Consider the following 22,915-nt stretch of genomic DNA (forward strand, 5'->3'; position numbering starts at 1 on the left):
TAAAACCAGGGAGGCAATATCTTGCAAAGTGCTGAGCCCATCCTCAGAGATGCTGAGCAGCCTCAACTTTCATTTTACCCCTCTTGGGAGGTGCTCAGCAGCCAGTAGAGTTAGGCCTTTACCTGGTGTCCCAGATGAGCACCTCAAAATGCAGCTTATTTTAGCTACTGTGAAAACCTCAGTAATTTGGATACATATATTCTTTTTTTAGTGCCCAACAGGACCTGGGGTCCTTAATAACGATAAAGCAGTGATTATTTTTTAAATAAAATTCATTCTTACATTTTTAGGACACAAAACCTTGCCCAGATAAGCCACTGGAAAACTATCAAACAGGTTTCTTGAAAATGTGTAGCAAAACCAAAATGTTCCCAGGCTGAGAGCTTATGTGTTTTGCCCCTTCATGCAATGGCCTCCAGCCGTTGGATTTTCTGGATTTTGGCAGCAAGTACCTCATAGACTTACTGTTTATTGCCCATTATACCAAGTCTCTTAGTGCTCTCAATAGACATAAATAAAACATTCGCAGTACAACAAAATCTAGTTCCAACTGGGTATTTGTAAAAAAAAAAAAAAAAAAAAAAAAAAAAAAAACCTAAACCTAATACACTTGCAATAATGAACTACACTGGCAATATCCTAATACCAAGTCTCATAAACATACACCTCGCTCAGGGGGTTCTCAGACTTTGTCACAGGATGGGTTACATCTTAATAGAAAGCATGTCTGAGGGACATTAGTCCCATTTGCTCCAACCACTTATTTAGATATATATTGTCCCCGTGGCAACTACAGAATTGTTTGCACAGAAAAGCAATATTAGGAAAATATTTCATGTATTTTTAAACTGCTTTATAATGTGATTTAGCAGCTGGGAATACAGAGGAAAGACAGTATCATGTGACCAACTAGTTCTCTGCACACCACCAGCAGGCCACATTTTGAGAGCTGTTCCCCTAGATTACTATGTCACAGTCTGCTTTAATGAAGACACAGTCTGGGCTAAGGGACAGCTATAAAACTGGAAGCTAGAAACTCCTGAGTTCTAATCTTGGCTTGGCCATTGACTCCCATTTTGGGAAAGTAACTTGACCTCTCTGCTCTGTTGCTATCAGTAGAATGGGGATAATACTTACTGTGACAGAGGCATACCCAGGAAGGTGTATTATCCCTGTGTCTGAACATCTTCTCAACATTTCACTGAAGGGGTTGTGTATGGTTTCTGCTGAAAGCTAAGAACTAGCAAATTGTCATGGTTATTGTGAGATGTTTGTGTAACCCTTCTGCCAGGCAAAGCCAGCATCAACCAGGGACGGATTCAATATCTAGGGGTTCCGTTCCTTACAACACAGAACTGACTCCAGCCCCCACCCAGTAACCTGGAAAAATTACACACCACCCCGGGCGCCCCTTAGAGGCAATACTTCCCTACTCTCAAGAACAGAGTCTGAGTGTAGAAAATATCAGAGGGCTAGCCGTGTTAGTCTGGATCTGTAAAAGCAGCAAAGAATCCTGTGGTACCTTATAGACTAACAGACGTTTTGGAGCATGAGCTTTTGTGGGTAAATACCCACTTCATCAGATGCATGTAGTGGAAATTTCCAGGGGCAGGTATATATAAGCAGGCAAGCTAGAGATAATGAGGTAGTTCAATCAGGGAGGATGAGGCCCTGTTCTAGCAGTTGAGGTGTGAAAACCAAGGGAGGAGAAACTGGTTTTGTTATTGGCAAGCCATTCACAGTCTTTGTTTAATCCTGAGCTGATTATCTCCAACGCATCATCAGGGATCTACAACCCATCCTGGACAATGATCCCACACTTTCACAGGCCTTGGGTGGCAGGCCAGTCCTCACCCACAGGCAACCTGCCAACCTGAAGCATATTCTCACCAGTAACTGCACACCGCACCATAGTAACTCTAGCTCAGGAACCAATCCATGCAACAAACCTCGATGCCAACTCTGCCCACATATCTACACCAGCGACACTATCACAGGACCTAACCAGATCAACCGGTTCATTCACCTGCACGTCCACCAATGTAATATACGCCATCATATGCCAGCAATGCCCCTCTGCTATGTACATCGGCCAAACTGGACAGTCGCTACGGAAAAGGATAAACGGACACAAATCAGATATTAGGAATGGCAATATACGAAAACCTGTAGGAGAACACTTCAACCTCCCTGGCCACACTATAGCAGACCTTAAGGTGGCCATCCTGCAGCAAAAAAACTTCAGGACCAGACTTCAAAGAGAAAGTGCTGAGCTTCAGTTCATCTGCAAATTTGACACCATCAGCTCAGGATTAAACAAAGACTGTGAATGGCTTGCCAATAACAAAACCAGTGTCTCCTCCCTTGGTTTTCACACCTCAACTGCTAGAACAGGGCCTCATCCTCCCTGATTGAACTACCTCATTATCTCTAGCTTGCCTGCTTATATATACCTGCCCCTGGAAATTTCCACTACATGCATCTGACAAAGTGGGTATTCACCCACGAAAGCTCATGCTCCAAAACATCTGTTAGTCTATAAGATGCCACAGGATTCTTTGCTGAGTGTAGAAAAGAAACTTTTAATAAAAGAAGGGAAATAACTCGGCGTTAATTTGGGAAAACACCACACACAGGGTTCATAAACATAAACCATGAGCAAAAACCCAACTCCAAGTAAGTTGGGCAGTGTCCTTTTCCCCTCGGGTTTTTACGTCCCTTTAACATGCCCATCCCTTCTCTGCACACCACTCACACTTGCTGTCCTTGGTCAGTGCAGATCCAGAGTTCAAAGGTGCATCTGCAGAGTTTGCCTCCCACCTTGGGTGGATGTAAAGAGGCACATTAGTTACTCTGCTACTCGGGCACTCACCTGCTGCTCACCGTGCCTGCCTCTTTGCCAGCTGTTCTGCTGGCCGCTCACTGAGCTTCTCTACCAGCCGGCCTGCTGGCTGCTCCCTGTACCTCTATGCCAGCCACTGTGCTGGCCGCTCACTCTGCTCACCACCTCACCAGCCACTTGTTCACCAGCTGACTATCAGTCACCTTCTGCAGCCAGCTGCCTTTCTGCCATGAGCTCTGCACATCAGTCTCTTAGTGATTTTCAGCTCTTTGCAGGCTGGGCAGAAACACTACCCCATCTCAAGTGATTTCAGCTCTCAGTGACTGAGTCTTTAAAAACAAACAACAGAGGCTCCTAATGAAACCTATTTAGCTCTTTCTTTGACCAGTGGGAAAGGAACAGGTTAAACCAATCAAGGAAGAACCCTTGGAGAGCATTTACAATTTCTTAGCTATAACACCTATCCCCACTCCTGTTACTTTCACAGAGCGCTGGCATTCAAGACCCTGGATTAACACGGTTCTTTCAACTGAGGGGGACCCCCTCATTTGGGACAGGTTAAGCACAGTCCTGGTTCCCTGTATTTCTACAATAATTACAACATTGGTAACCATATTTCACTACCCCTGCATTCAGTACTAAGGTGATTTGTAACCCAACAGCAGCCAAAGTTGATCACTTTGACACTGCTCTATCTGCTGAATATCTCAGCAGAGCAAGAGCAAACTGTATTTACATAAACACACCCAAAGTCTCTCTCCCTCCCAGCTACCTGTCAGTGGAGCATTCATTCACACCATGCTTACATTTGTATGGGAAATAGTTTAAGAGATATGTAGAAATTAGGTTTCAAAACTGTTGAAGTGAAACTTGTTACCTGAGGTGAGGGGGGTCTCAGGGAGAACTCAGTCAGTATTGACACCTGTGGAGCCAGCCCTGTATTTACTGTCTAGACCACTGCAGGCTTGAGGATTTGCAAAGACAAAAGAACCCCAAAAAGAGTCTCTGCATAGGGGATCCATAGTGTTGTGTATTTGGTTGTCATGGTTTTTGTTCCTATGGCAACTGAGTTAGATTATTAGGGGATAGCCCAGCCAGCTTCGGCCAGTTGGGTGAGCTCTGTGTCTGTAAATAAATGGTAGTTTTGTTTGCTGTCTGCTCTCTGGCCTCAAGTGATTTTTTCCTAAACTGGCTGCTCCCAAGGATATAACACATAGGGTGAGAGACAATAGTCTCTAACTGTAGCAGAGAAGAAGAAAAGGCACAGGATTTTAGTCATTACAAAGGAGAGGGGGGATAGAGGGCAGGGGCAGGAACATGTCTCATGAAAGGTGAATTCCAGCTTCCTGAAGTAGAGGACACATACTGTAAGGACTGACCACCGGTGAGAAAAACCTTATTAACAAGTTACTTTTACTATCTAATAAGCATAGGCTATAGGTTGCATTTTATATTTTTCTTAACTTGTAACCTTATGTTTCCCAACCCTTATATGTGCTTTCATTTGAATCTCTATCTCAAGCTCTCTTAAATAAATTTCAATTTGGTTTTACTGCAGACACATCTAGGTGCCTTGTGCTAAGAAGAGCGTTGAACTGAGGTGAAACCAGCAAACTGTGCTTCCACAGAAGCAGCTAATCAGTGTGCATTGCAATTATTCAGAAGATAAGGGACCGGGCAATTGAGTGCAACACAGCAGGATATGTAAATCGTTAGCCCTGCACTGGGACAGAGAGAGGCTTGTGGAGCCCAGAGCAGAGTGCTTGTGTTGCCAGCAGCAAGCTGGGGATGGTTTGCCCTAATGGACACAGACAAGGCTCTCTCATGCTGTAAGCAGGTGCTAGTGATTTGCCCTGGACACCTCGAGTAACCCTGAAAAGTGCCACACCTACCTCATAGCGGCATTGTGAGGATTGATATATAAGTGTGTGCACAGTGTTTTGAAGATGTAAAATACTATATAAATGCTGATGCAGACACAATTCATAATCTTGTCTCTCTTCACAGAACCTTAAAATGATGCATAGACTAGCTAATCGACCTCGTAAAAATAGGAGAAGTAAAAAACAGTTCTCCATCAATATTATAGACTGAATGCTGAAAGCTAGACAGACTGAAAATACTGATGCCTTCACTTATTTTTCTCATGTGTTAGTTGCCAGAAATGTTTAAGACATGGGAAGAGTGGCATTGCAGGGTGAAAATATTACAGTGAGGATAGGAATGGAAGTTTTAAAAAATATTATTTGTAGGTCAGCCTTCTTCCCTGAAAAAAACAGGATTGCACCAAAAAATGCTAATTTGTGGGCACACAACAGCCTAGAAAAAGATAGGAAGGTGTTGTGATGGGTTCGGTCACAGACACTCCCTCAAGACTGTCACTAGATGTGCTAGGATACTACTGAGAACAAACCTCTCTGCTAGAGAGGGCTTCCCTCCACTCTGGGGAAGTCATTCTGAGCAGGAATGGAGGAGAGATAGCTAAGCAGGGGAGGGATGGAATTGGGGTCAGCAACTATGTGGAAGGGGAGTGTGTGGAGGATGATCACCAATGTGGGGAAGAGCAGGGGAAGAGTGAGGATGAGGGCCATCTCAGCGTCCCATCCCATAGAAAGATACATCACCAGTTCCATTCCTGGTATCTGCCCCAGAGATATTTTCTTGAGCAACCTGTGTAGAACTTGAAGGGAGCAGCACAGGTTGCAGAAGGGAAAAGTTTAGAGGAGCAACAAGAAGTCACTCTGTTTGCACATGGCTTGAATGCCAGCTGCAGTTGCTGCACCTCTGCAAATATAGTTCTCTTAATAGAGAGGCAATTTAGTATTGCAAGCATGAAGTCTTCACGGAATTACCCAGTATGTGGTACACAAAACATTGTGGCAGAGGTCAGAGACCCACAGCAAGGCAGAGAGCATGATTTAACAGGCAAACAAACAGCACCTACAAGCAGAGCAAACAGGCAGTAGGGAGGGACTCAGACCACCAGGAATCATATGCTAGATTGCCAGACGAACCTTGCACAAGCACAGGAGAAAGAATTGAGTCTGTATACAGAGCTGAGTATAGGAGATAAAGATGAACAAAGGAAGGTAAAGCTTTTTCCACAATTGCATGAGGAAAAAGGACAAGAAGATAGTGAGATGCTGTTGCCAGGAATAATTACCTGAAACACTGAACAGCTGACAAGTCTTTGAGTACTATGTCAGGCATTAGAGGGATTTCAGGCATCAAGAGTCTAGCTGATGACAATTGTAGGAGGAGATTGCAGGCCAGGTGGCCTATTACACTAGTCCTTACATAAGAAGGACTAAAACCACACCAAAGTCTGTTCAAGCCCTTCCTTCAGGACACAGTTTATTCTTTCAAACATAATAAAGTAATTCAGCATAAGCTTCACATATAAACCCAGTCTTTTGCCCTGATCCAGGGTCTTCTGCAGGGTTCCCCAGGCCTTTCTCCTCACACTATCCCCCAGCCTGCCACAGGAATGAACCTGCCTCCTATAGCTTTCCTCCCAATTGCGCTCTCTGACCCCTTCCCAACTGGGTTTGATAATCAGTCAGGGCTGGATGGTCTCAGGGCTGCTGGCTTTTAAGGGGAAGACCACCCTGTTACAACGATGGCAAGGAAGAGATGATCCAGGACCACGATATCAAGTGGTTACAACTGTTAACCAGGTTTTGGGAGCAGAATATTAGGCTGAATCAGGGGCAGCTCTAGCTTTTTTGCTGCCTCAAGCATGGCAGTCAGGCAGCCTTCGGCGGCTTGCCTGCGGGAGGTCCCCAGTCCCAAGGATTTGGCATACCCGCTGCCAAATTGCCACCGAATCCACGGGACCGGCGGACCTCCCGCAGGTAAGCCACTGAAGGCTGCCTGACTGCTGCCCTCGCAGGGACCGGCAGGCTGCCCCTCGCAGCTTGCCGCCCCAGGCATGCACTTGGCATGCTGGTGCCTGGAGCCTCCTTTGGGCTGAATGCAGGCAAACGAAAGCTGAGGAGACCTAAGGTTCCCTATGTTGGACATCTGTTGACTTTTGCAGAATTCTGGCAGGATCTTGATAAACGGAGAGATATTAAGGAAATGCCCAGGCCAAAGGATGTGAAGGGAGTCCAAGCAGGGGTAACTATCCTTCCAGATTCTGCACACGCCTGTTAGCAGCCTGTGAACCTCTGAGACAGTTAACAGCCCATGAAACAGCATGGGAATGGTCAGAGACCTAAGAATAGGCATTTGAAAGGAGTATAAAAAAAAAATCATAAGCAAGGCACCAGTCCTAAATACTACAATCCTATGGAGCAGCTAGAGCTACAGTGTGATGCTCAGAAGGAAGCTTAGGAGCAGCATTGATGTGTTGCCTGCAGCTCATAGCATTTGCTAGTAAAGCCTTGACAGACACGGAAAGGGGAAATGCTTAGCTAGAGAAGTTGCTACTGACTGTGCTCTTTGGAATGGAACGATTCCATCAGTTCACCTCTGGGCATAGGGTGGATGTGCAGTCTGATCACAAGCCATTAGGAAGCATCATAAACAAGGCACTGCTGTGTGCACCCAGGACATTGTCATGTGTGCTACTGAGACTGCAGCACTGTGATGTGGGCATAAGATACTGCCTGGACAGCCTCTCTCCGCTGATGGCAGATACGCTGAGCAGGGCATACCTTCCTGAGTACAACACATATGAGTCTGTGGAACAGGATAGAGTATCTATCAACATGCGACAAGGTCTTGGCATCTCTGATGGGAGGTGCCAGGCAATCCAACAAAGCACTGAACAAGACGGGACACAAGAGGCAGTAAAATGATTCATACTCCAGGGTTGACCAGACTCCTAGGAGCAAATGCCACAGGAGGTTACTCCCTACCACCACATGAGGGATGAGCTCGGTGTACAAAATGGCATTTTGTTTAAAGTGGACTGAGCAGTAATCTGACAGATTTAAGAGCTGACATCATGAGACGGATCTATGTTTCACACTCAGATATAGAGGCAATCCTGAGATGAGCCAAGGAGTGTACCTACTGGCCAGGCAAGAATGTCCAGCTGACAGCATACATGAAACAGTGTGAGGTACGCAGAGACAACAGAAGATTTAGGAGACTCTAGAGCCCCGTGAAATCCCAGCCCAACCTTGGAAAAAGGTCAGAACAGACCTGTTCACTGTTCATGACAGGAATTACGTGGGCTCTGTAGATTAAAGATCTAGAAAACATGACCTATGAGGGAAGATTGAAAAAATTGGGTTTGGTTAGTCTAGTGAAGAGAAGATTGACAGGGGACATGATAACAGTTTTCAAATACATAAAAGGATGTTACAAGGAAAAGGGAGAAAAATTATTCTTACCCTCTGAGGACAGGACAAGAAGCAATGGGTTTAAATTGCAGCAAGGGAGGTTTAGGTTGGGCATTAGGAAAAACTTCCTGTCAAGGTGGTTAAGCACAGGAATAAATTGCCTAGGGAGGTTGTGGAATCTCCATCATTGGAGATTTTTAAGAGCAGGTTAGATAAACACCTGCAGGAATGGTCTAGATAACTAGTCCTGCCATGAGTGCAGGGTACTGGACTAGATGACCTCTCCAGGTTCCTTCCAGTCCTATGATTACTACTCCAATTTCTGGGAGGTGGACTATCTGGAGGGCACTTAGGCAATAACTGTGATGAGGAAACTGCCTAAGTGTCCTCCAGATAGTCCACCTCCCAGAAATGCTCCAATACATCTATTAGTCTATAAGGTGCCACAGGACTCTGTTGCTTTTTACAGATCCAGACTAACATGGCAACCCCACTAATACTATGCTTAGACAGTGGGCCACAGTATACTGCAGCAAAATCCAAATGATCTGGCACCAAATGGGAAATAGAATACAAGACTTCTTCCCCTGGGCACCCGCAAAGCAATGGGAAGACAGAGACAGCAGTAAAGACAGATAAGAGGCTGATGGCAAAGGAAAAACAGACAGGAAGAGGTCCCTACCACCTTCTCAGAGACTAGGTAGTAGCCCAGCATAAGGACTGATGGGCTGGAGAATCCAGTGGAGGAATGATGGATGATACTCAGAAGCAGTTAAGAGAATGCAAAGCTAAGCAGGAAGCCCACTACAACAAAGGACTTGAGGCTACTGTACACAGGTGACCAGGTCTGGAGCAAATCATCAAATAGTCACACAAGGCAATGGCAAAAGGCAACAATCCAAGCTGCTGTGGGACACAGATCATAGGAGGCAGCTACAGACTCAGGACAGCAGTAGAGACAAAACCTAAGACAACTGCTGAGTAGGGGCAGACAGATGGCACACTCAGGCAGACAGGGCCACGGCCAGGCCAGACAGCCACAGTCATCAGCAGGCGTGACACAGGAGAGTCAGAAGAAACAAGGTATAAGAAAAACACAGATGACGCACAGGATGCCACCCAACACAATGAACGCAGCAACAGGGTTGTAGCCAATGATTTGAGTTTATCGATTATTTATTGTGTGATGTTATGATTAACTAACATGTTATGTCATATATAACATATACCCATGGTGGTATAACACCATATTACAAAATTCCCTTAAAATAAAATAAAAGGCTACAGGGTGGAAGCAAATCCCCTACCACAAGCAGTAACACAACAAGAAATGGAAGACTGGTTGGAAGACCTGCACACTTAAAGGACTATGAGGCCTAATGGGCCACAAACAGATAGCTAAGGGTTAATGTCTCTTTCACCTGAAGCACCTGACCAGAGGACCAATCAGGAAACCGGATTTTTTCAACTTTGGGTGGAGGGAATTGAGTGTCTTTGTCTTTGTTTTCTGCCTGCCTGCTTTCTCTGAGCTTTGGAGAAGTAGTTCTACTTTCTAGTCTTCTGTTTCCAAGTGTAAGGACAAAGAGATCAGATAGTAAGTTATATGGTTTCTTTTCTTTGGTATTTGCATGAATATAAGTGCTGGAGTGCTTTGATTTGTATTCTTTTGGAATAAGGCTGTTTATTCAATATTCTTTTAAGCAATTGACCCTGTGTTGTATCATCTTAATACAGAGAGAACATTTGTACTTATTTTTCTTTCTTTTTATATAAAGCTTTCTTTTAAGACCTGTTGGAGTTTTTCTTTACTTCAGGGAAATTGAGTCTTTACTCACCAGGGAATTGGTGGGAGGAAGAAATCAAGGGGAGATTTGTGTGTTGGATTGCTAGCCTGACCTTGCATTCCCTCTGGGGGAATAGGAAAGTACTTTTTGTTTCCAGGATTGGGAACAGAGAGGGAGATTCACTCTGTTTGGGTTCACAGAGCTTGTGTCTGTGTATCTCTCCAGGAGCACCTGGAGGGGGGAAGGGAAAAAGGATTATTTCCCTTTGTTGTGAGACTCAAGGGATTTGGGTCTTGGGGTCCCCAGGGAAGGTTTTTCAGGGGGACCAGAGTGCCCCAAAACACTCTAATTTTTTGGGTGGTGGCAGCAGGTACCAGGTCCAAGCTGGTAACTAAGCTTGGAGGTTTTCATGCTAACCCCCATATTTTGGACGCTAAGGTCCAAATCTGGGACTAAGGTTATTACATGAGTGGCAGCTGGTGGGAGATAGACAGAACCCAGAAGCCAGTAGAAATATTATATTTTTCTTTTCTCTGCTAAGGGCTTTTTAGCAGAGAGAAGCAGTTGGTTTTAAAAGGGAACCAGAGAGAATTTTTTTTTCTGCTCTCTCTCCCAGTTTGTGGCTTGCATGTTAAGGGTCTTTTGTCATGCAATAGCCCTCCCATTAGGAGGCAAGTACCGGCACTTATATGCATGCAAATAAAGTGGTTTTTCTGGTTTCCTTTCATTGAACATTAGCTAGAGAGAGAAAAGGAAAAAAGCACTGTTGCTAGGCAGACTTCAGGAGGCAACAGAACCTGCAGTTCAGAAGATAAACACCGGAGGGCACCCCAACACAAGAAAACAGGAACCATGACTTCTAAGGCAAAAATTGACGCCGAAGAACAAATCAAAGAAGCTGAACACAGGCGACAGATGGAGATGAAAGAAAAGGAAGAAAGCATGAAACTGGCAGCCTTCCAAAGAGAACAGGCAGCCCAAGAGGCAGCACACAAAAGAAAACTAGAAGAAGAAGAGATAGCCTACCGAAGGAAACAAGCAGAAGAAGAGTTGGCCCACCACCGAGAAATGGAAAAACACCAAAAAGAAATGGAAAAACAACAAAAAGAAATGGAAAAAACAACAAAAAGAGAATGAAGAGAAGGAAAAACAGAGAAAACATGAACTGGAGTTGGCAAAAGCTGGGCTGCATGTGCCAGCCAACCCTAACAACCCGGCGCCAAATATTGCTCCACAGCACAGGAAATTTCCCACCTACAAGGCAGGTGATGACACCGAGGCCTTCTTGGAAAATTTTGAAAGAGCCTGTCTTGGGTACAGCATTCCCGAAGACCAGTACATGGTAGAATTGAGGTCACAGCTCAGTGGACCTTTAGCAGAGGTGGCAGCTGAAATGCCTAAGCACCAAATGAATGACTATAAACTTTTTCTAACCAAGGCCAGATACAGGATGGGGATAACCCCAGATCATGCCCGTCGGCGCTTCAGAACCCAAAAGTGGAAACCAGAGGTGTCATTTCCCAAACACGCCTACTACATTGCAAAAAACTATGAGGCCTGGATAACAGGAAACAACATTCAAACCTTGGAAGAACTGAACCTCCTCATACAAATGGAGCAGTTCTTGGATGGTGTTCCTGAAGACATCACACGGTACATACAAGATGGAAACCCCAAGAATATCGCTGAGGCGGGGGAGATTGGAGCCAAATGGATGGAACTGGCAGAAAGCAAGAAAGCTACTGTCAAGGGGAACGATTACCCCAGGGGGCACACAGACCATAAACCCTACAACCGAGGACAGCCAAAGACCCCACATACCACCCAAGTAAAGCCACAGATACCCTACCCTTCAACCTCACCAGTCTCCAGTAACTCACCTCGGCCCAGTGACCCATCAGATGGAAGATGCTTTAAGTGTAATGAACTGGGACATATCAAGGCCAACTGTCCCAAGAACACCATGCGAGTGCAATTCATTACACCACCATCACACCAAAGATCCCCAGGCCCGGATGCCTCTCAAATACCCTTGGAGCGAAGGGAAAATTTGAGAGTGGGCGGAAAGAAGGTTACTGCGTGGAGAGACACGGGGGCACAAGTGTCAGCTATCCACCAATCCTTCGTTGACCCCAAATTCATCAACCCAAAGGCCAAAGTTACAATTTACCCCTTCATGTCACAAGCTGTAGACTTGCCTACAGCTCAACTGCCTGTCCAGTACAAAGGCTGGTCAGGAATGTGGACTTTTGCAGTCTATGACAATTATCCTATCCCCATGCTACTGGGGGAAGACTTGGCCAACCAGGTGAGGCGGGCCAAGAGAGTGGGAATGGTTACACGTAGCCAAACCAGGCAAGCTTCCAGACCCATTCCTGTTCCTGAACCGTCCACAGAGGCCCCGTCTGTGTTACCAGAGACCCAGACAGAGGTAGTGGACCAGGATTCCATGCCTACCACTGAAACAGCCACAGCATCTCCAGTCCCAGGCCCGGAACTGGAACAGCAACCAGCACCAACAAGTGCAACTACATCTTCAAACTCAACGCCAGAGGGCGCCAGCGAGCCAAAACTGGCAGAAGCCACAGACAGCCATACCCAAAAGGCTCGGCCAGAGCCTGAAATACCCTCAGGTGCACCAGCGGAGAGCGGTTCACCAGCAACGGAAACAACCCCATCACCTACATCGCTTCCAGAGGGACCAAGCCCAAGTCCACAGTCTGAGGAAGAACTGGTGACCCCAGACTCAAGGGAACAGTTCCAGACTGAGCAGGAAGCGGATGACAGCCTTCAGAAAGCTTGGGCGGCGGCACGGAGCACCCCACCGCCTCTCAGCTCTTCTAATCGATCCCGGTTTGTTATAGACCAAGGACTTTTATACAAGGAAATTCTTTCTGGTGGACACCGGGAAGAATGGCAGCCGCAAAAACAGTTGGTGGTTCCAACTAAGTACCGGGGGAAGCTCTTAAGCTTAGCCCATGATCATCCCAGTGGCCATGCTGGGGTGAACAGAACCAAGGACCGGTTGGGGAAGTCCTTCCACTGGGAGGGGATGGGCAAGGACGTTGCCAAGTATGTCCGGTCTTGTGAGGTATGCCAAAGAGTGGGAAAGCCTCAAGACCAGGTCAAGGCCCCTCTCCAGCCACTCCCCATAATTGAGGTCCCATTTCAGCGAGTAGCTGTGGATATTCTGGGCCCTTTCCCAAAAAAGACGCCCAGAGGAAAGCAGTACGTACTGACTTTAGTGGACTTTGCTACCCGATGGCCAGAAGCAGTCGCTCTAGGCAACACCAGGGCTAACACTGTGTGCCTGGCCCTAACAGACATCTTTGCCAGGGTAGGTTGGCCCTGCGACATCCTTACAGATTCAGGGTCTAATTTCCTGGCAGGGACCATGGAAAAACTGTGGGAAACTCATGGGGTGAATCACTTGGTTGCCACCCCATACCACCATCAAACCAATGGCCTGGTGGAAAGGTTCAATGGAACTTTGGGGGCCATGATACGAAAATTCATCAACGAATTCTCCAATAATTGGGACCTAGTGTTGCAGCAGTTGCTGTTTGCCTACAGGGCTGTACCACATCCCAGTTTAGGGTTTTCACCATTTGAACTTGTGTATGGTCACGAGGTTAAGGGGCCATTACAGTTGGTGAAGCAGCAATGGGAGGGGTTTACGCCTTCTCCAGGAACTAACATTCTGGACTTTGTAAGCAACCTACAAAGCACCCTCCGACACTCTTTAGCCCTTGCTAGAGAGAACCTAAAGGATGCTCAAGAAGAGCAAAAGGCCTGGTATGACAGACATGCCAGAGAACGTTCCTTCAAGGTAGGAGACCAGGTTATGGTCTTGAAGGCGCAACAGGCCCATAAGATGGAAGCATCATGGGAAGGGCCATTCACGGTCCAAGAGCGCCTGGGAGCTGTAAACTACCTCATAGCATTTCCCAATTCCTCACTAAAGCCTAAAGTGTACCATGTTAATTCTCTCAAGCCTTTCTATTCCAGAGACTTACAGGTTTGTCAGTTTACAGTCCAGGGAGATGATGCTGAGTGGCCTGACGGTGTCTACTACGACGGGAAAAAAGACGGTGGCGTGGAAGAGGTGAACCTCTCAACCACCCTGGAACGTCTGCAGCGGCAACAAATCAAGGAGCTGTGCACTAGCTTCGCCCCATTGTTCTCAGCCACCCCAGGACGGACTGAACGGGCATACCACTCCATTGATACAGGTAATGCTCACCCAATCAGAACCCCACCCTACCGAGTGTCTCCTCATGCCCAAGCTGCTATAGAACGGGAGATCCAGAACATGCTACAGATGGGTATAATCCGCTCATCTACCAGTGCATGGGCATCTCCAGTGGTTCTGGTACCCAAACCCGATGGGGAAATACGCTTTTGCGTGGACTACCGTAAGCTAAATGCTGTAACTCGTCCGGACAACTATCCAATGCCACGTACCGATGAGCTATTGGAGAAGTTGGGACGTGCCCAGTTCATCTCTACAATAGACTTAACCAAGGGGTACTGGCAAGTACCGCTAGATGAACCTGCCAAGGAGAGGTCAGCATTCGTCACCCATGCGGGGGTGTATGAATTCAATGTCCTTCCTTTCGGCCTTCGAAATGCACCCGCCACCTTCCAGAGGCTGGTAGATGGTCTACTAGCTGGACTGGGAGAATTTGCAGTTGCCTACCTCGATGATGTGGCCATTTTTTCAGACTCCTGGCCCGAACACCTACTACACCTGGAAAAGGTCTTTGAGCGCATCAGGCAGGCAGGACTAACTGTTAAGGCCAAAAAGTGTCAAATAGGCCAAAACAGAGTGACTTACCTGGGGCACCAGGTGGGTCGAGGAACCATAAACCCCCTACAGGCCAAGGTGGATGCTATCCAAAAGTGGCCTGTCCCAAAGTCAAAGAAGCAGGTCCAATCCTTCTTAGGCTTGGCCGGATACTACAGGCGATTTGTACCACACTACAGCCAAATCGCTGCCCCACTAACCGACCTGACCAAAAAGACCCAGCCAAATGCAGTTAAGTGGACTGATGAGTGTCAAAAGGCCTTTACCCAACTTAAGGCAACGCTCATGTCTGACCCTGTGCTCAGGGCCCCGGACTTTGACAAGCCATTCCTAGTAACCACAGATGCATCTGAGCGTGGTATAGGAGCGGTGCTCATGCAGGAAGCAACAGATCACAACTTCCATCCTGTCGTGTTTCTCAGCAAGAAACTGTCTGAGAGGGAAAGTCACTGGTCAGTCAGTGAAAAGGAATGCTATGCCATTGTGTACGCCCTGGAAAAGCTACGCCCATATGTTTGGGGACGGCGGTTCCAACTACAAACTGACCATGCTGCACTAAAGTGGCTTCATACTGCCAAGGGGAACAACAAGAAACTTCTTCGTTGGAGTTTAGCTCTCCAAGATTTTGATTTTGAAATTCAACACATCACAGGAGCTTCTAATAAAGTTGCTGATGCACTCTCCCGTGAGAGTTTCCCAGAATTCAGTAGTTAAAAAGTGTTCTTAAAATGTAGAAGTCTGTTAGTTATATACTTAGGAGTATATGTAAAGGTGTATGTGTTGTATTAATCTGTTTATTTTCAAGTTCTAGAAGGAAATCGCCGCCAGTGAGCTTCCCCACTGTCTGCAATTTGGGGGGCGTGTCATAAACAGATAGCTAAGGGTTAATGTCTCTTTCACCTGAAGCACCTGACCAGAGGACCAATCAGGAAACCGGATTTTTTCAACTTTGGGTGGAGGGAATTGAGTGTCTTTGTCTTTGTTTTCTGCCTGCCTGCTTTCTCTGAGCTTTGGAGAAGTAGTTCTACTTTCTAGTCTTCTGTTTCCAAGTGTAAGGACAAAGAGATCAGATAGTAAGTTATATGGTTTCTTTTCTTTGGTATTTGCATGAATATAAGTGCTGGAGTGCTTTGATTTGTATTCTTTTGGAATAAGGCTGTTTATTCAATATTCTTTTAAGCAATTGACCCTGTGTTGTATCATCTTAATACAGAGAGAACATTTGTACTTATTTTTCTTTCTTTTTATATAAAGCTTTCTTTTAAGACCTGTTGGAGTTTTTCTTTACTTCAGGGAAATTGAGTCTGTACTCACCAGGGAATTGGTGGGAGGAAGAAATCAAGGGGAGATTTGTGTGTTGGATTGCTAGCCTGACCTTGCATTCCCTCTGGGGGAATAGGAAAGTACTTTTTGTTTCCAGGATTGGGAACAGAGAGGGAGATTCACTCTGTTTGGGTTCACAGAGCTTGTGTCTGTGTATCTCTCCAGGAGCACCTGGAGGGGGGAAGGGAAAAAGGATTATTTCCCTTTGTTGTGAGACTCAAGGGATTTGGGTCTTGGGGTCCCCAGGGAAGGTTTTTCAGGGGGACCAGAGTGCCCCAAAACACTCTAATTTTTTGGGTGGTGGCAGCAGGTACCAGGTCCAAGCTGGTAACTAAGCTTGGAGGTTTTCATGCTAACCCCCATATTTTGGACGCTAAGGTCCAAATCTGGGACTAAGGTTATTACAACATGTCACTACGATGGCTGCACTGTTTTGGATGATTATCGAGCAGAACCTGTCATCGGCATGGACGCATGTCCTTTGGAAGGGTGGCTGAAGCATGAAGGGGCATATGAATCTTTAGCTACAACAGTACGAACACCTATTGCAAATGTAAACAAATTTGTTTATCTGAGAATCCTGTGGCACCTTATACACTAACAGACGTTTTGGAGCATGAGCTTTCATGGATGAATACCCACTTCGTCTGATGCATGTCACATCGTGTCACCCACGAAAGCTCACGCTCCAAAACGTCTGTTAGTCTATAAGGTGCCACAGGATTCTTTGCTGCTTTTACAGATCCAGGCTAACACGGCTACCCCTCTGATACTTGTTTATCTGAGTGACTGGCTAAACAAGAAGTAGAACTGAGTGGACTTGTAAGCTCTAAAGTTTTACAATGTTTTGGTTTTAGAGTGCAGTTATTTTTTGCACATAATTCTACATTTGTAAGTTCAACTTTCATGATAAAGAGATTGCAAATATTTGTAATAAAAATTGTAATAAAAATATAAGTAAGTACTGTACACTTTGTACTCTGTGTGGTAACTGAAATCAATATATTTGAAAATGTAGAAAACATCCAAAAATATTTAAATAAATGGTAATCAATTATTCTTTAACAGTGCAATTAATCACACAATTAATCGTGATTAATTTTTTTAATCATGTGATTAATCACAATTTTTTTAGTCGCTTAACATCCCTAATAACAATCTGCATGGAGCTTGGGGAGAAGAATACAGGTTGCAGGAGCGTACCAGGAAATAAGTCTGCATGTCAATGGCTTAAGTGCTAGTAGTAGTTAAAGCACTTCTGTAAAGAGTTATTTTAATGAAGAATCACTTTAGTTTTAGACACATGGCATCTATAATTGAGTAGCTGGCCCAGTACATGAAATTGGGCTCAGTTCTCCTTTTCCACTCCAGGAGTGCTCTTGTTTGGTGAAGGAGGAGGATGGGGCTGACTCTGGGGATTACAAATGAGGTAAAGAGAGCTGAGATGAAGAGCATAGCTAGGCTGAGAGCTACAGGGAAGGGGTACCCCTAGAGGAGGGAGGGGTGAGAATTGCCTGGTTGGGCAGTGGAGCCAGCTCAGGCTGGTGAAGTGGAAGGCAGTCAGGGGGTCACCTACAACTTTTGCCAGGCCAGAGAGGGCTGAGATCAGTGGAGGAAGAAAAATGTTGGGGTGAACTGGCTGCTGTTTTCAGGCAAGAGCTGGAATCGTACCCCAGAAGAAAGCAGGGCAGAGAAATACCCTAGCTAATGGGGCTGGGGAGCAGCATGGTGGGAGATGCTAGCATTGTGCTTGGTGTTGGACTGGTGGGATGAATATACCATTTGAGGTGTGCTGGGGGATTCTGGTCTATGGTAGTGAGCATTTTGTTAATCGATTAACCCTGCAGAAAGGGCTGTTTATACACTCTGAATTTGTTTGAAGAATGAAGAGAGAAAGGAAGGGGAGGGGCCACTTGCAGGGCTGCCATGAGGGGGCACCTGAGAGGAGGCCAAGCATGCAGAGTCCTTTCATATTGTGAACCAGCACCTGACATGAAACACCTTTAGGTGCAAGTTTCCGTTCTCCTTGCTCCCCCTCACAATGCTGGAAGAGGGCAGGAAGACATGCAAGCCCGCACTGGAGTTGCCAGGGACAGCTCTCCTACCCTGCCAATGCCCTGTGGGAAGGCGCCCTGCCATCCCTGCTGCCTGGCATTTTGCTGTGGCTATCTGACACCCCTCCCCCACCACACACACACAGCACCCCATGGCTGGCAGGTGCATGGACCCCTGCCTGGGAGATACAGCCCCTCCCGAGAGGGGGCTGATGCTTGCCAAGGGGAGTTGGAGCAGAGCAGGGACAGGATGCAATTATTCACTGCTACACCCAGCTCTTCTGCGGTGCAGCCCCTGGTGACTTCGGGAGGGAAAGCAGGATGCTTCAGGCTGATGTCAATGGCTGGGGGAAGGTGGCAGCGCTGGGCCCCACACGCCGGAACTGGGTAGGGCGGAGCAGAGAGCCCCTGTGGCTGCTATCACCGCCTCCCTTAGATACTGTGGGGCCGGCTTAGCAGCAGCGGGCGCTGCTCCCGCTCAGACTGGCCGTGCAGCTGCTCGGAGCAGTCACAAGATGCGGGCGGTCATTGCTTTAATCGCTATGCTCAGCAGCCTGCTTCTCTTCGTGTGCCTCCTCTGGCTCACAGCAGACGGGTCCCTCAGCACCAGGTAGCGAGACTTGCAGCGCGGTGAATCCCAAAGAATCCGGGCGTCCAAAGCCAGCTCCCTAGTGTAGGTGGGGCAGAGTTTTGATTTGGCTGGAAGGAGGCAGCAGCGTGGATGATACTGATACCTGGCTGGAAGGACGGCTCCATGCCTGGAGGAGGTGGGATGCCAGAGATCAGATACTCTAGCCTCTGAAATGCAGCTGGAAAATAAGGAGTGTGACTTTATAATCCCCTTTATACACTAGACACAGCAACAGCAGAACAGCCTTCGCTCGGCTTTTCCTGATCTATTTTGGCTCTGAGGCTTTGCAGTGTATTAATGATTCATGGAGAGGGAACGGTTCACGCATGGTAACGTTTCATTACAGTGTTTGACAACTTTATTTTCCTTCTTGCTTACTAGGAGCTGGGAGGAGGAGGCCAAATCAACTACTGATGTCACACCTAAAGGGCTGAGAAAACTCAGGTCCCCTTTAACATCTGTCCAGCTTGCTACTCAAACCGAGAACAGGTACAGGCTATTTATTTCTTATTCAGTATTCGGATGATTTATGATTGTGATATTAATGCTCTATACAGCAAGAATTCACTGTAGTTGCCATTTGCTTTTATAAGCCTTGATCAAAAGAGATTTTTAAAGTATCTTACAACAAGAAAATTGGCTTGCAATGTAATAAAAGGACTACTCCATACTGGGTATCATCAAATATCAATCTGTGGCTGCTTTTGTGTAGCAAAGCAAAGAGTGCTCTATAATTTGTTTTGAGCATTTTTTTTCTTTTTCTCCAAAAATGTGGGTCTGTCTGTCATTTATTTTTTTTAAAAAATTCATCTTCACACACTTTATTCATAATGTGGATTTCCCCTTTAAAATACATAAGCTTAGGGCCAGATTCTGAAATCCCTTACTCACACTGAGTAGCATCTTCTTCCACACGTAGTCTCATGGTTTAGTCCCGAGTGCCCTGCTGTTTCTGAATCGTTTTGTGGATCCTTGTTATCATGCCCATTAATTTATATCACAATATTTAATAAGGGTATAGTCAATAAAATAAGCTGGGGGGAGGAGTCATTTCAGAAGTGCAGGACTTGAATGTTTATAACCAAGAACCGTAGTTTGCCACTCAGTGGTATCCGAGATTGCTCACAGCATAAGGTACTACTCACCATGGGTAAGGGTAGCAGAATTGATATATTAGTCATTCAAAAGCTGCTGCTATCTGGATTCCCCCCCCCCCCCCCGCCACTATTTATTTTACTTAATTTAGCCATATTCACATTACAGCTGTTCTAATTAGCATCTATATCTCAACAGGTAGGGTGACCAAAAAGCCACACAATAATTTAGAGAGAGTTTAGCAATTGGCTTTCAAGCTTGAAGTGTGAAATCTTGGCTCCACTCAAGTCAGTGGCAAAATTCCCATTGACTTCGGTGCGGCCAGGATTTCACCTAAAGAATCTAACTGAAATTTTTGGTTCAAACTACAAATGCTTTCCCCTCAGTCAGTACAAATGGAGCTAGTCCTACTATTCATTCTAACTGTGTAAATGTGGACAATTCAATATTTCTTACCAAGAAAACCAACCTGTGACGCTCTGTACCTCAGGGGAACACCCCCATGTTTATTTTTATAAAATGATTGTGTGGTATCCAATGCAAAGTTTGTCATGTTGGGTGTCTTTGGAAGGCTCATAATGCATTGAGCATAGTTGTTATAGTGATGTTATAGTAATTGTTACAGTAATGTTATAGTAAGGGTATAGGTTATAATTTCATGTGTATAGTTAGGAGGCTGAAAATGTATCCTCGTGACTTAAAGCAAGCCCAGGCAAAAACTCTCCAAGAACAGAGAGGCAGTTCACACCTCATCTGGGCATGGATGGGACAAACCCAGACCACCCTCACAGAAACAAGGGACACTGGCTTAGGCAGCAACAAAAGAATCTGTGAGACTCTAGAGGGAGTCACCCCCTTCCTTTGGGCACTTTGGGACTGTGATGGGTAATGCTCACCTGATTTTGAAGGGGAGGGGGGCAAAGCCAGGAGGGAAGAGAGGACATGATGATAAAAGGGAGAGAGATTTTGCCATGCTCTCTCTCTTCCACCTACATCTATAGACTCCACTACCACCAAGCAACTGAAACGCTGATCAAAGGGGAGAGCCTGACTGAAAAGCCAGCCAGTGGTGAGAGGCATCTAAGTTTTAAGGATATCCTAAGTGTTAAGATCAGCTTAGAATGCGCTTTGCTTTTATTTCATTTGACCAAACCTGACTTGTTATGCTTTGACTTATAATCACTTAAATCTGCCTTTATAGTTAATAAATCTGTTTTGTTTATTCTACCGGAAACAATGTGTTTGGTTTGCATTGGGAGAACAAGCGTGGTACATATAAAATTCTTTGTTAAATTGACTAACTTTTATATAAGCTTGCAGTGTCCAGCGGGCATAACTGGACACTACAAGTCAGAGGTTCCCACGGTTGTGTCTGGGACTGGAGATATTGGCTAGTGTTATTTGCTTGCAAGTAGTCAGGAGCAGCTTACATACCAGAGGCTGTGAGGGCTGTCACAGCAGAGCAGGGTAAGGCTGGCTCCCAGACTCAAGGACTGGAGAGGCCTAGCAGATCACCGGTCCAGATAACACCAGAGGGGAACGTCACAGTGGTGCAGCGAGCTTTTGTTGTACTGCTTGTTGCTCCACGTGAAGTTCACACTTTAAGCGCTGGTATTTGTGATTTTAAGTGAGTCAAAAGTGCAGTGGCTAAGAACAGTCAGGAGGAGGTCACAATTTTGTTATTTCCTGTTTGCTTATTTTTTGGAAAGAAATAAGAACAGGAAAGCAGGAAAATGAGTGAAATCAGTGAAGCAATTGCAAAAGTTGGAGCTTTTTAGGTTTCAGTCTGTAGAAAAGCACCAGAGATCACTACAACTGAAAGAACTGGAGATAAAAGAAAGAGAGGCAGCCAGGGAGGAAGCTGCACACAGGAAGGAAAGGGGGTATAATGCCTGCCAAGGAGAGAATTGTCGAGGTTGTTAGCTACCAGCAGGTCGCAACTGAACCAGAGGCAGAACAGGCTTTAGGGACCGTAGAGCAATGTGTCCCAGAGGAGAGCCCAGAGAAGGGGCAGGGAGTCTCAGAAACCCGAGGTGGGTAAAGTTTCCTATGACACTGTAGCCCAGGGAAGCAGGGTGCTTCCAACTGTGGGAGGGGCTGAGATTAGTTACTTCCCAGCAGGAGGCAGCATACCCTCAGACCCAGGAGAGGCATTGTCTGTAACTGAGAGGCATTGTCTGTAATTAAGGAAACTGCCCCAGTTGTTAGCTGGCAGAGCTTTGCCGCTGAACAAAAGACAAAACCCTTCCTAGAGAACACAGAGAAATGTGTCTTGGGAGGGGGCCCAAAGGAGGAAAATGGGGAAGGAATAGTGGGGGTACAGGAATGGCTCCTTACTAGTTACTTGGGGCAAGATGCCCAGGACACAAGGAGGACGGCTGGGTCAGCATCTGTGCACTCAGGCACTCAATCTGTGACCCAGATTTTGAGAAGGAACTGTGTAACTGACCTCCTGGAGGAGAGGGTTCACACAGCTGACTTCTTGGGGACAGAGAAAAGGGTAATGGAGGGTACCCCAATCCAGGTCCCAATTTTTCCGGATGCTATTCCTGATAAGTTTTTGGAAAGTAACTGTGTCTCTTTACGTCAAGATGCAGCTCCAACGCCTCTAACAGCAGAGGAGATGAGACCTGGAAATTGCCAGGCAGTAGTCTGCCAGAATACAGACTACGCAACTCTCGGAGGGGGTGGGGTGTGTGTGTGTGTGTGTGCTTTCCCCCAGGCTGGTGAGACACAGAGAGCAGTTATGGGAAAGCTGCTGGAAAAGGGTGAATCTGATCAAAGGGTAAATACATCCAGCCCAAAGAGCACAGATCACCGCCCTGTAGGGGGCAGGGAAGGGGGAAACACAGGGTAACCCCAAAAGGGAAGCTGGATTTTCTACATATGTACAGTCCTGGGGTTGGGAGATCGCTCACCAAAGGGCCAGCCAATGTGCAGAATCCCCCTGAACACCTATCTTGCCAGATCCTAAGGCACCAAAATTCCAGAAACATGATTAAATTAAGAGCCCACACCGAGGGAACACTAGAGGGAAAGAAAAGCCAGTGACTGATTACATGGGAGAGAGTCAAAGGACACCATGGGT

At 46.2% G+C, this 22,915-nt stretch overlaps 2 protein-coding genes across 3 annotated transcripts in view; both read left to right on the forward strand.

Annotated features, from left to right (window-relative positions):
- The window catches only part of LOC127044584 (tRNA (cytosine(38)-C(5))-methyltransferase-like), a 513,024-nt gene that overhangs the window by 218,409 nt on the left and 271,700 nt on the right, over positions 1-22,915 (forward strand). The window lies entirely within an intron of this gene.
- The window catches only part of ST8SIA6 (ST8 alpha-N-acetyl-neuraminide alpha-2,8-sialyltransferase 6), a 48,176-nt gene continuing 43,801 nt past the window's right edge, over positions 18,541-22,915 (forward strand). Inside the window, exons 1-2 of one of the 2 annotated variants that reach the window (XM_050939624.1) lie at positions 18,541-18,711; positions 19,114-19,221. In XM_050939624.1, the coding sequence (XP_050795581.1) occupies positions 18,617-18,711; positions 19,114-19,221 (203 nt within the window). In that variant the 5' untranslated portion in view covers positions 18,541-18,616. Of the gene's footprint in view, positions 18,775-19,113; positions 19,222-22,915 lie in introns of both variants that reach the window. The other variant, XM_050939625.1, reaches the window with a different exon arrangement.

Source organism: Gopherus flavomarginatus, chromosome 2 (genome assembly GCF_025201925.1).
Source record: "Gopherus flavomarginatus isolate rGopFla2 chromosome 2, rGopFla2.mat.asm, whole genome shotgun sequence".
In the NCBI taxonomy this organism is placed as follows: Eukaryota; Metazoa; Chordata; order Testudines; family Testudinidae; genus Gopherus; species Gopherus flavomarginatus.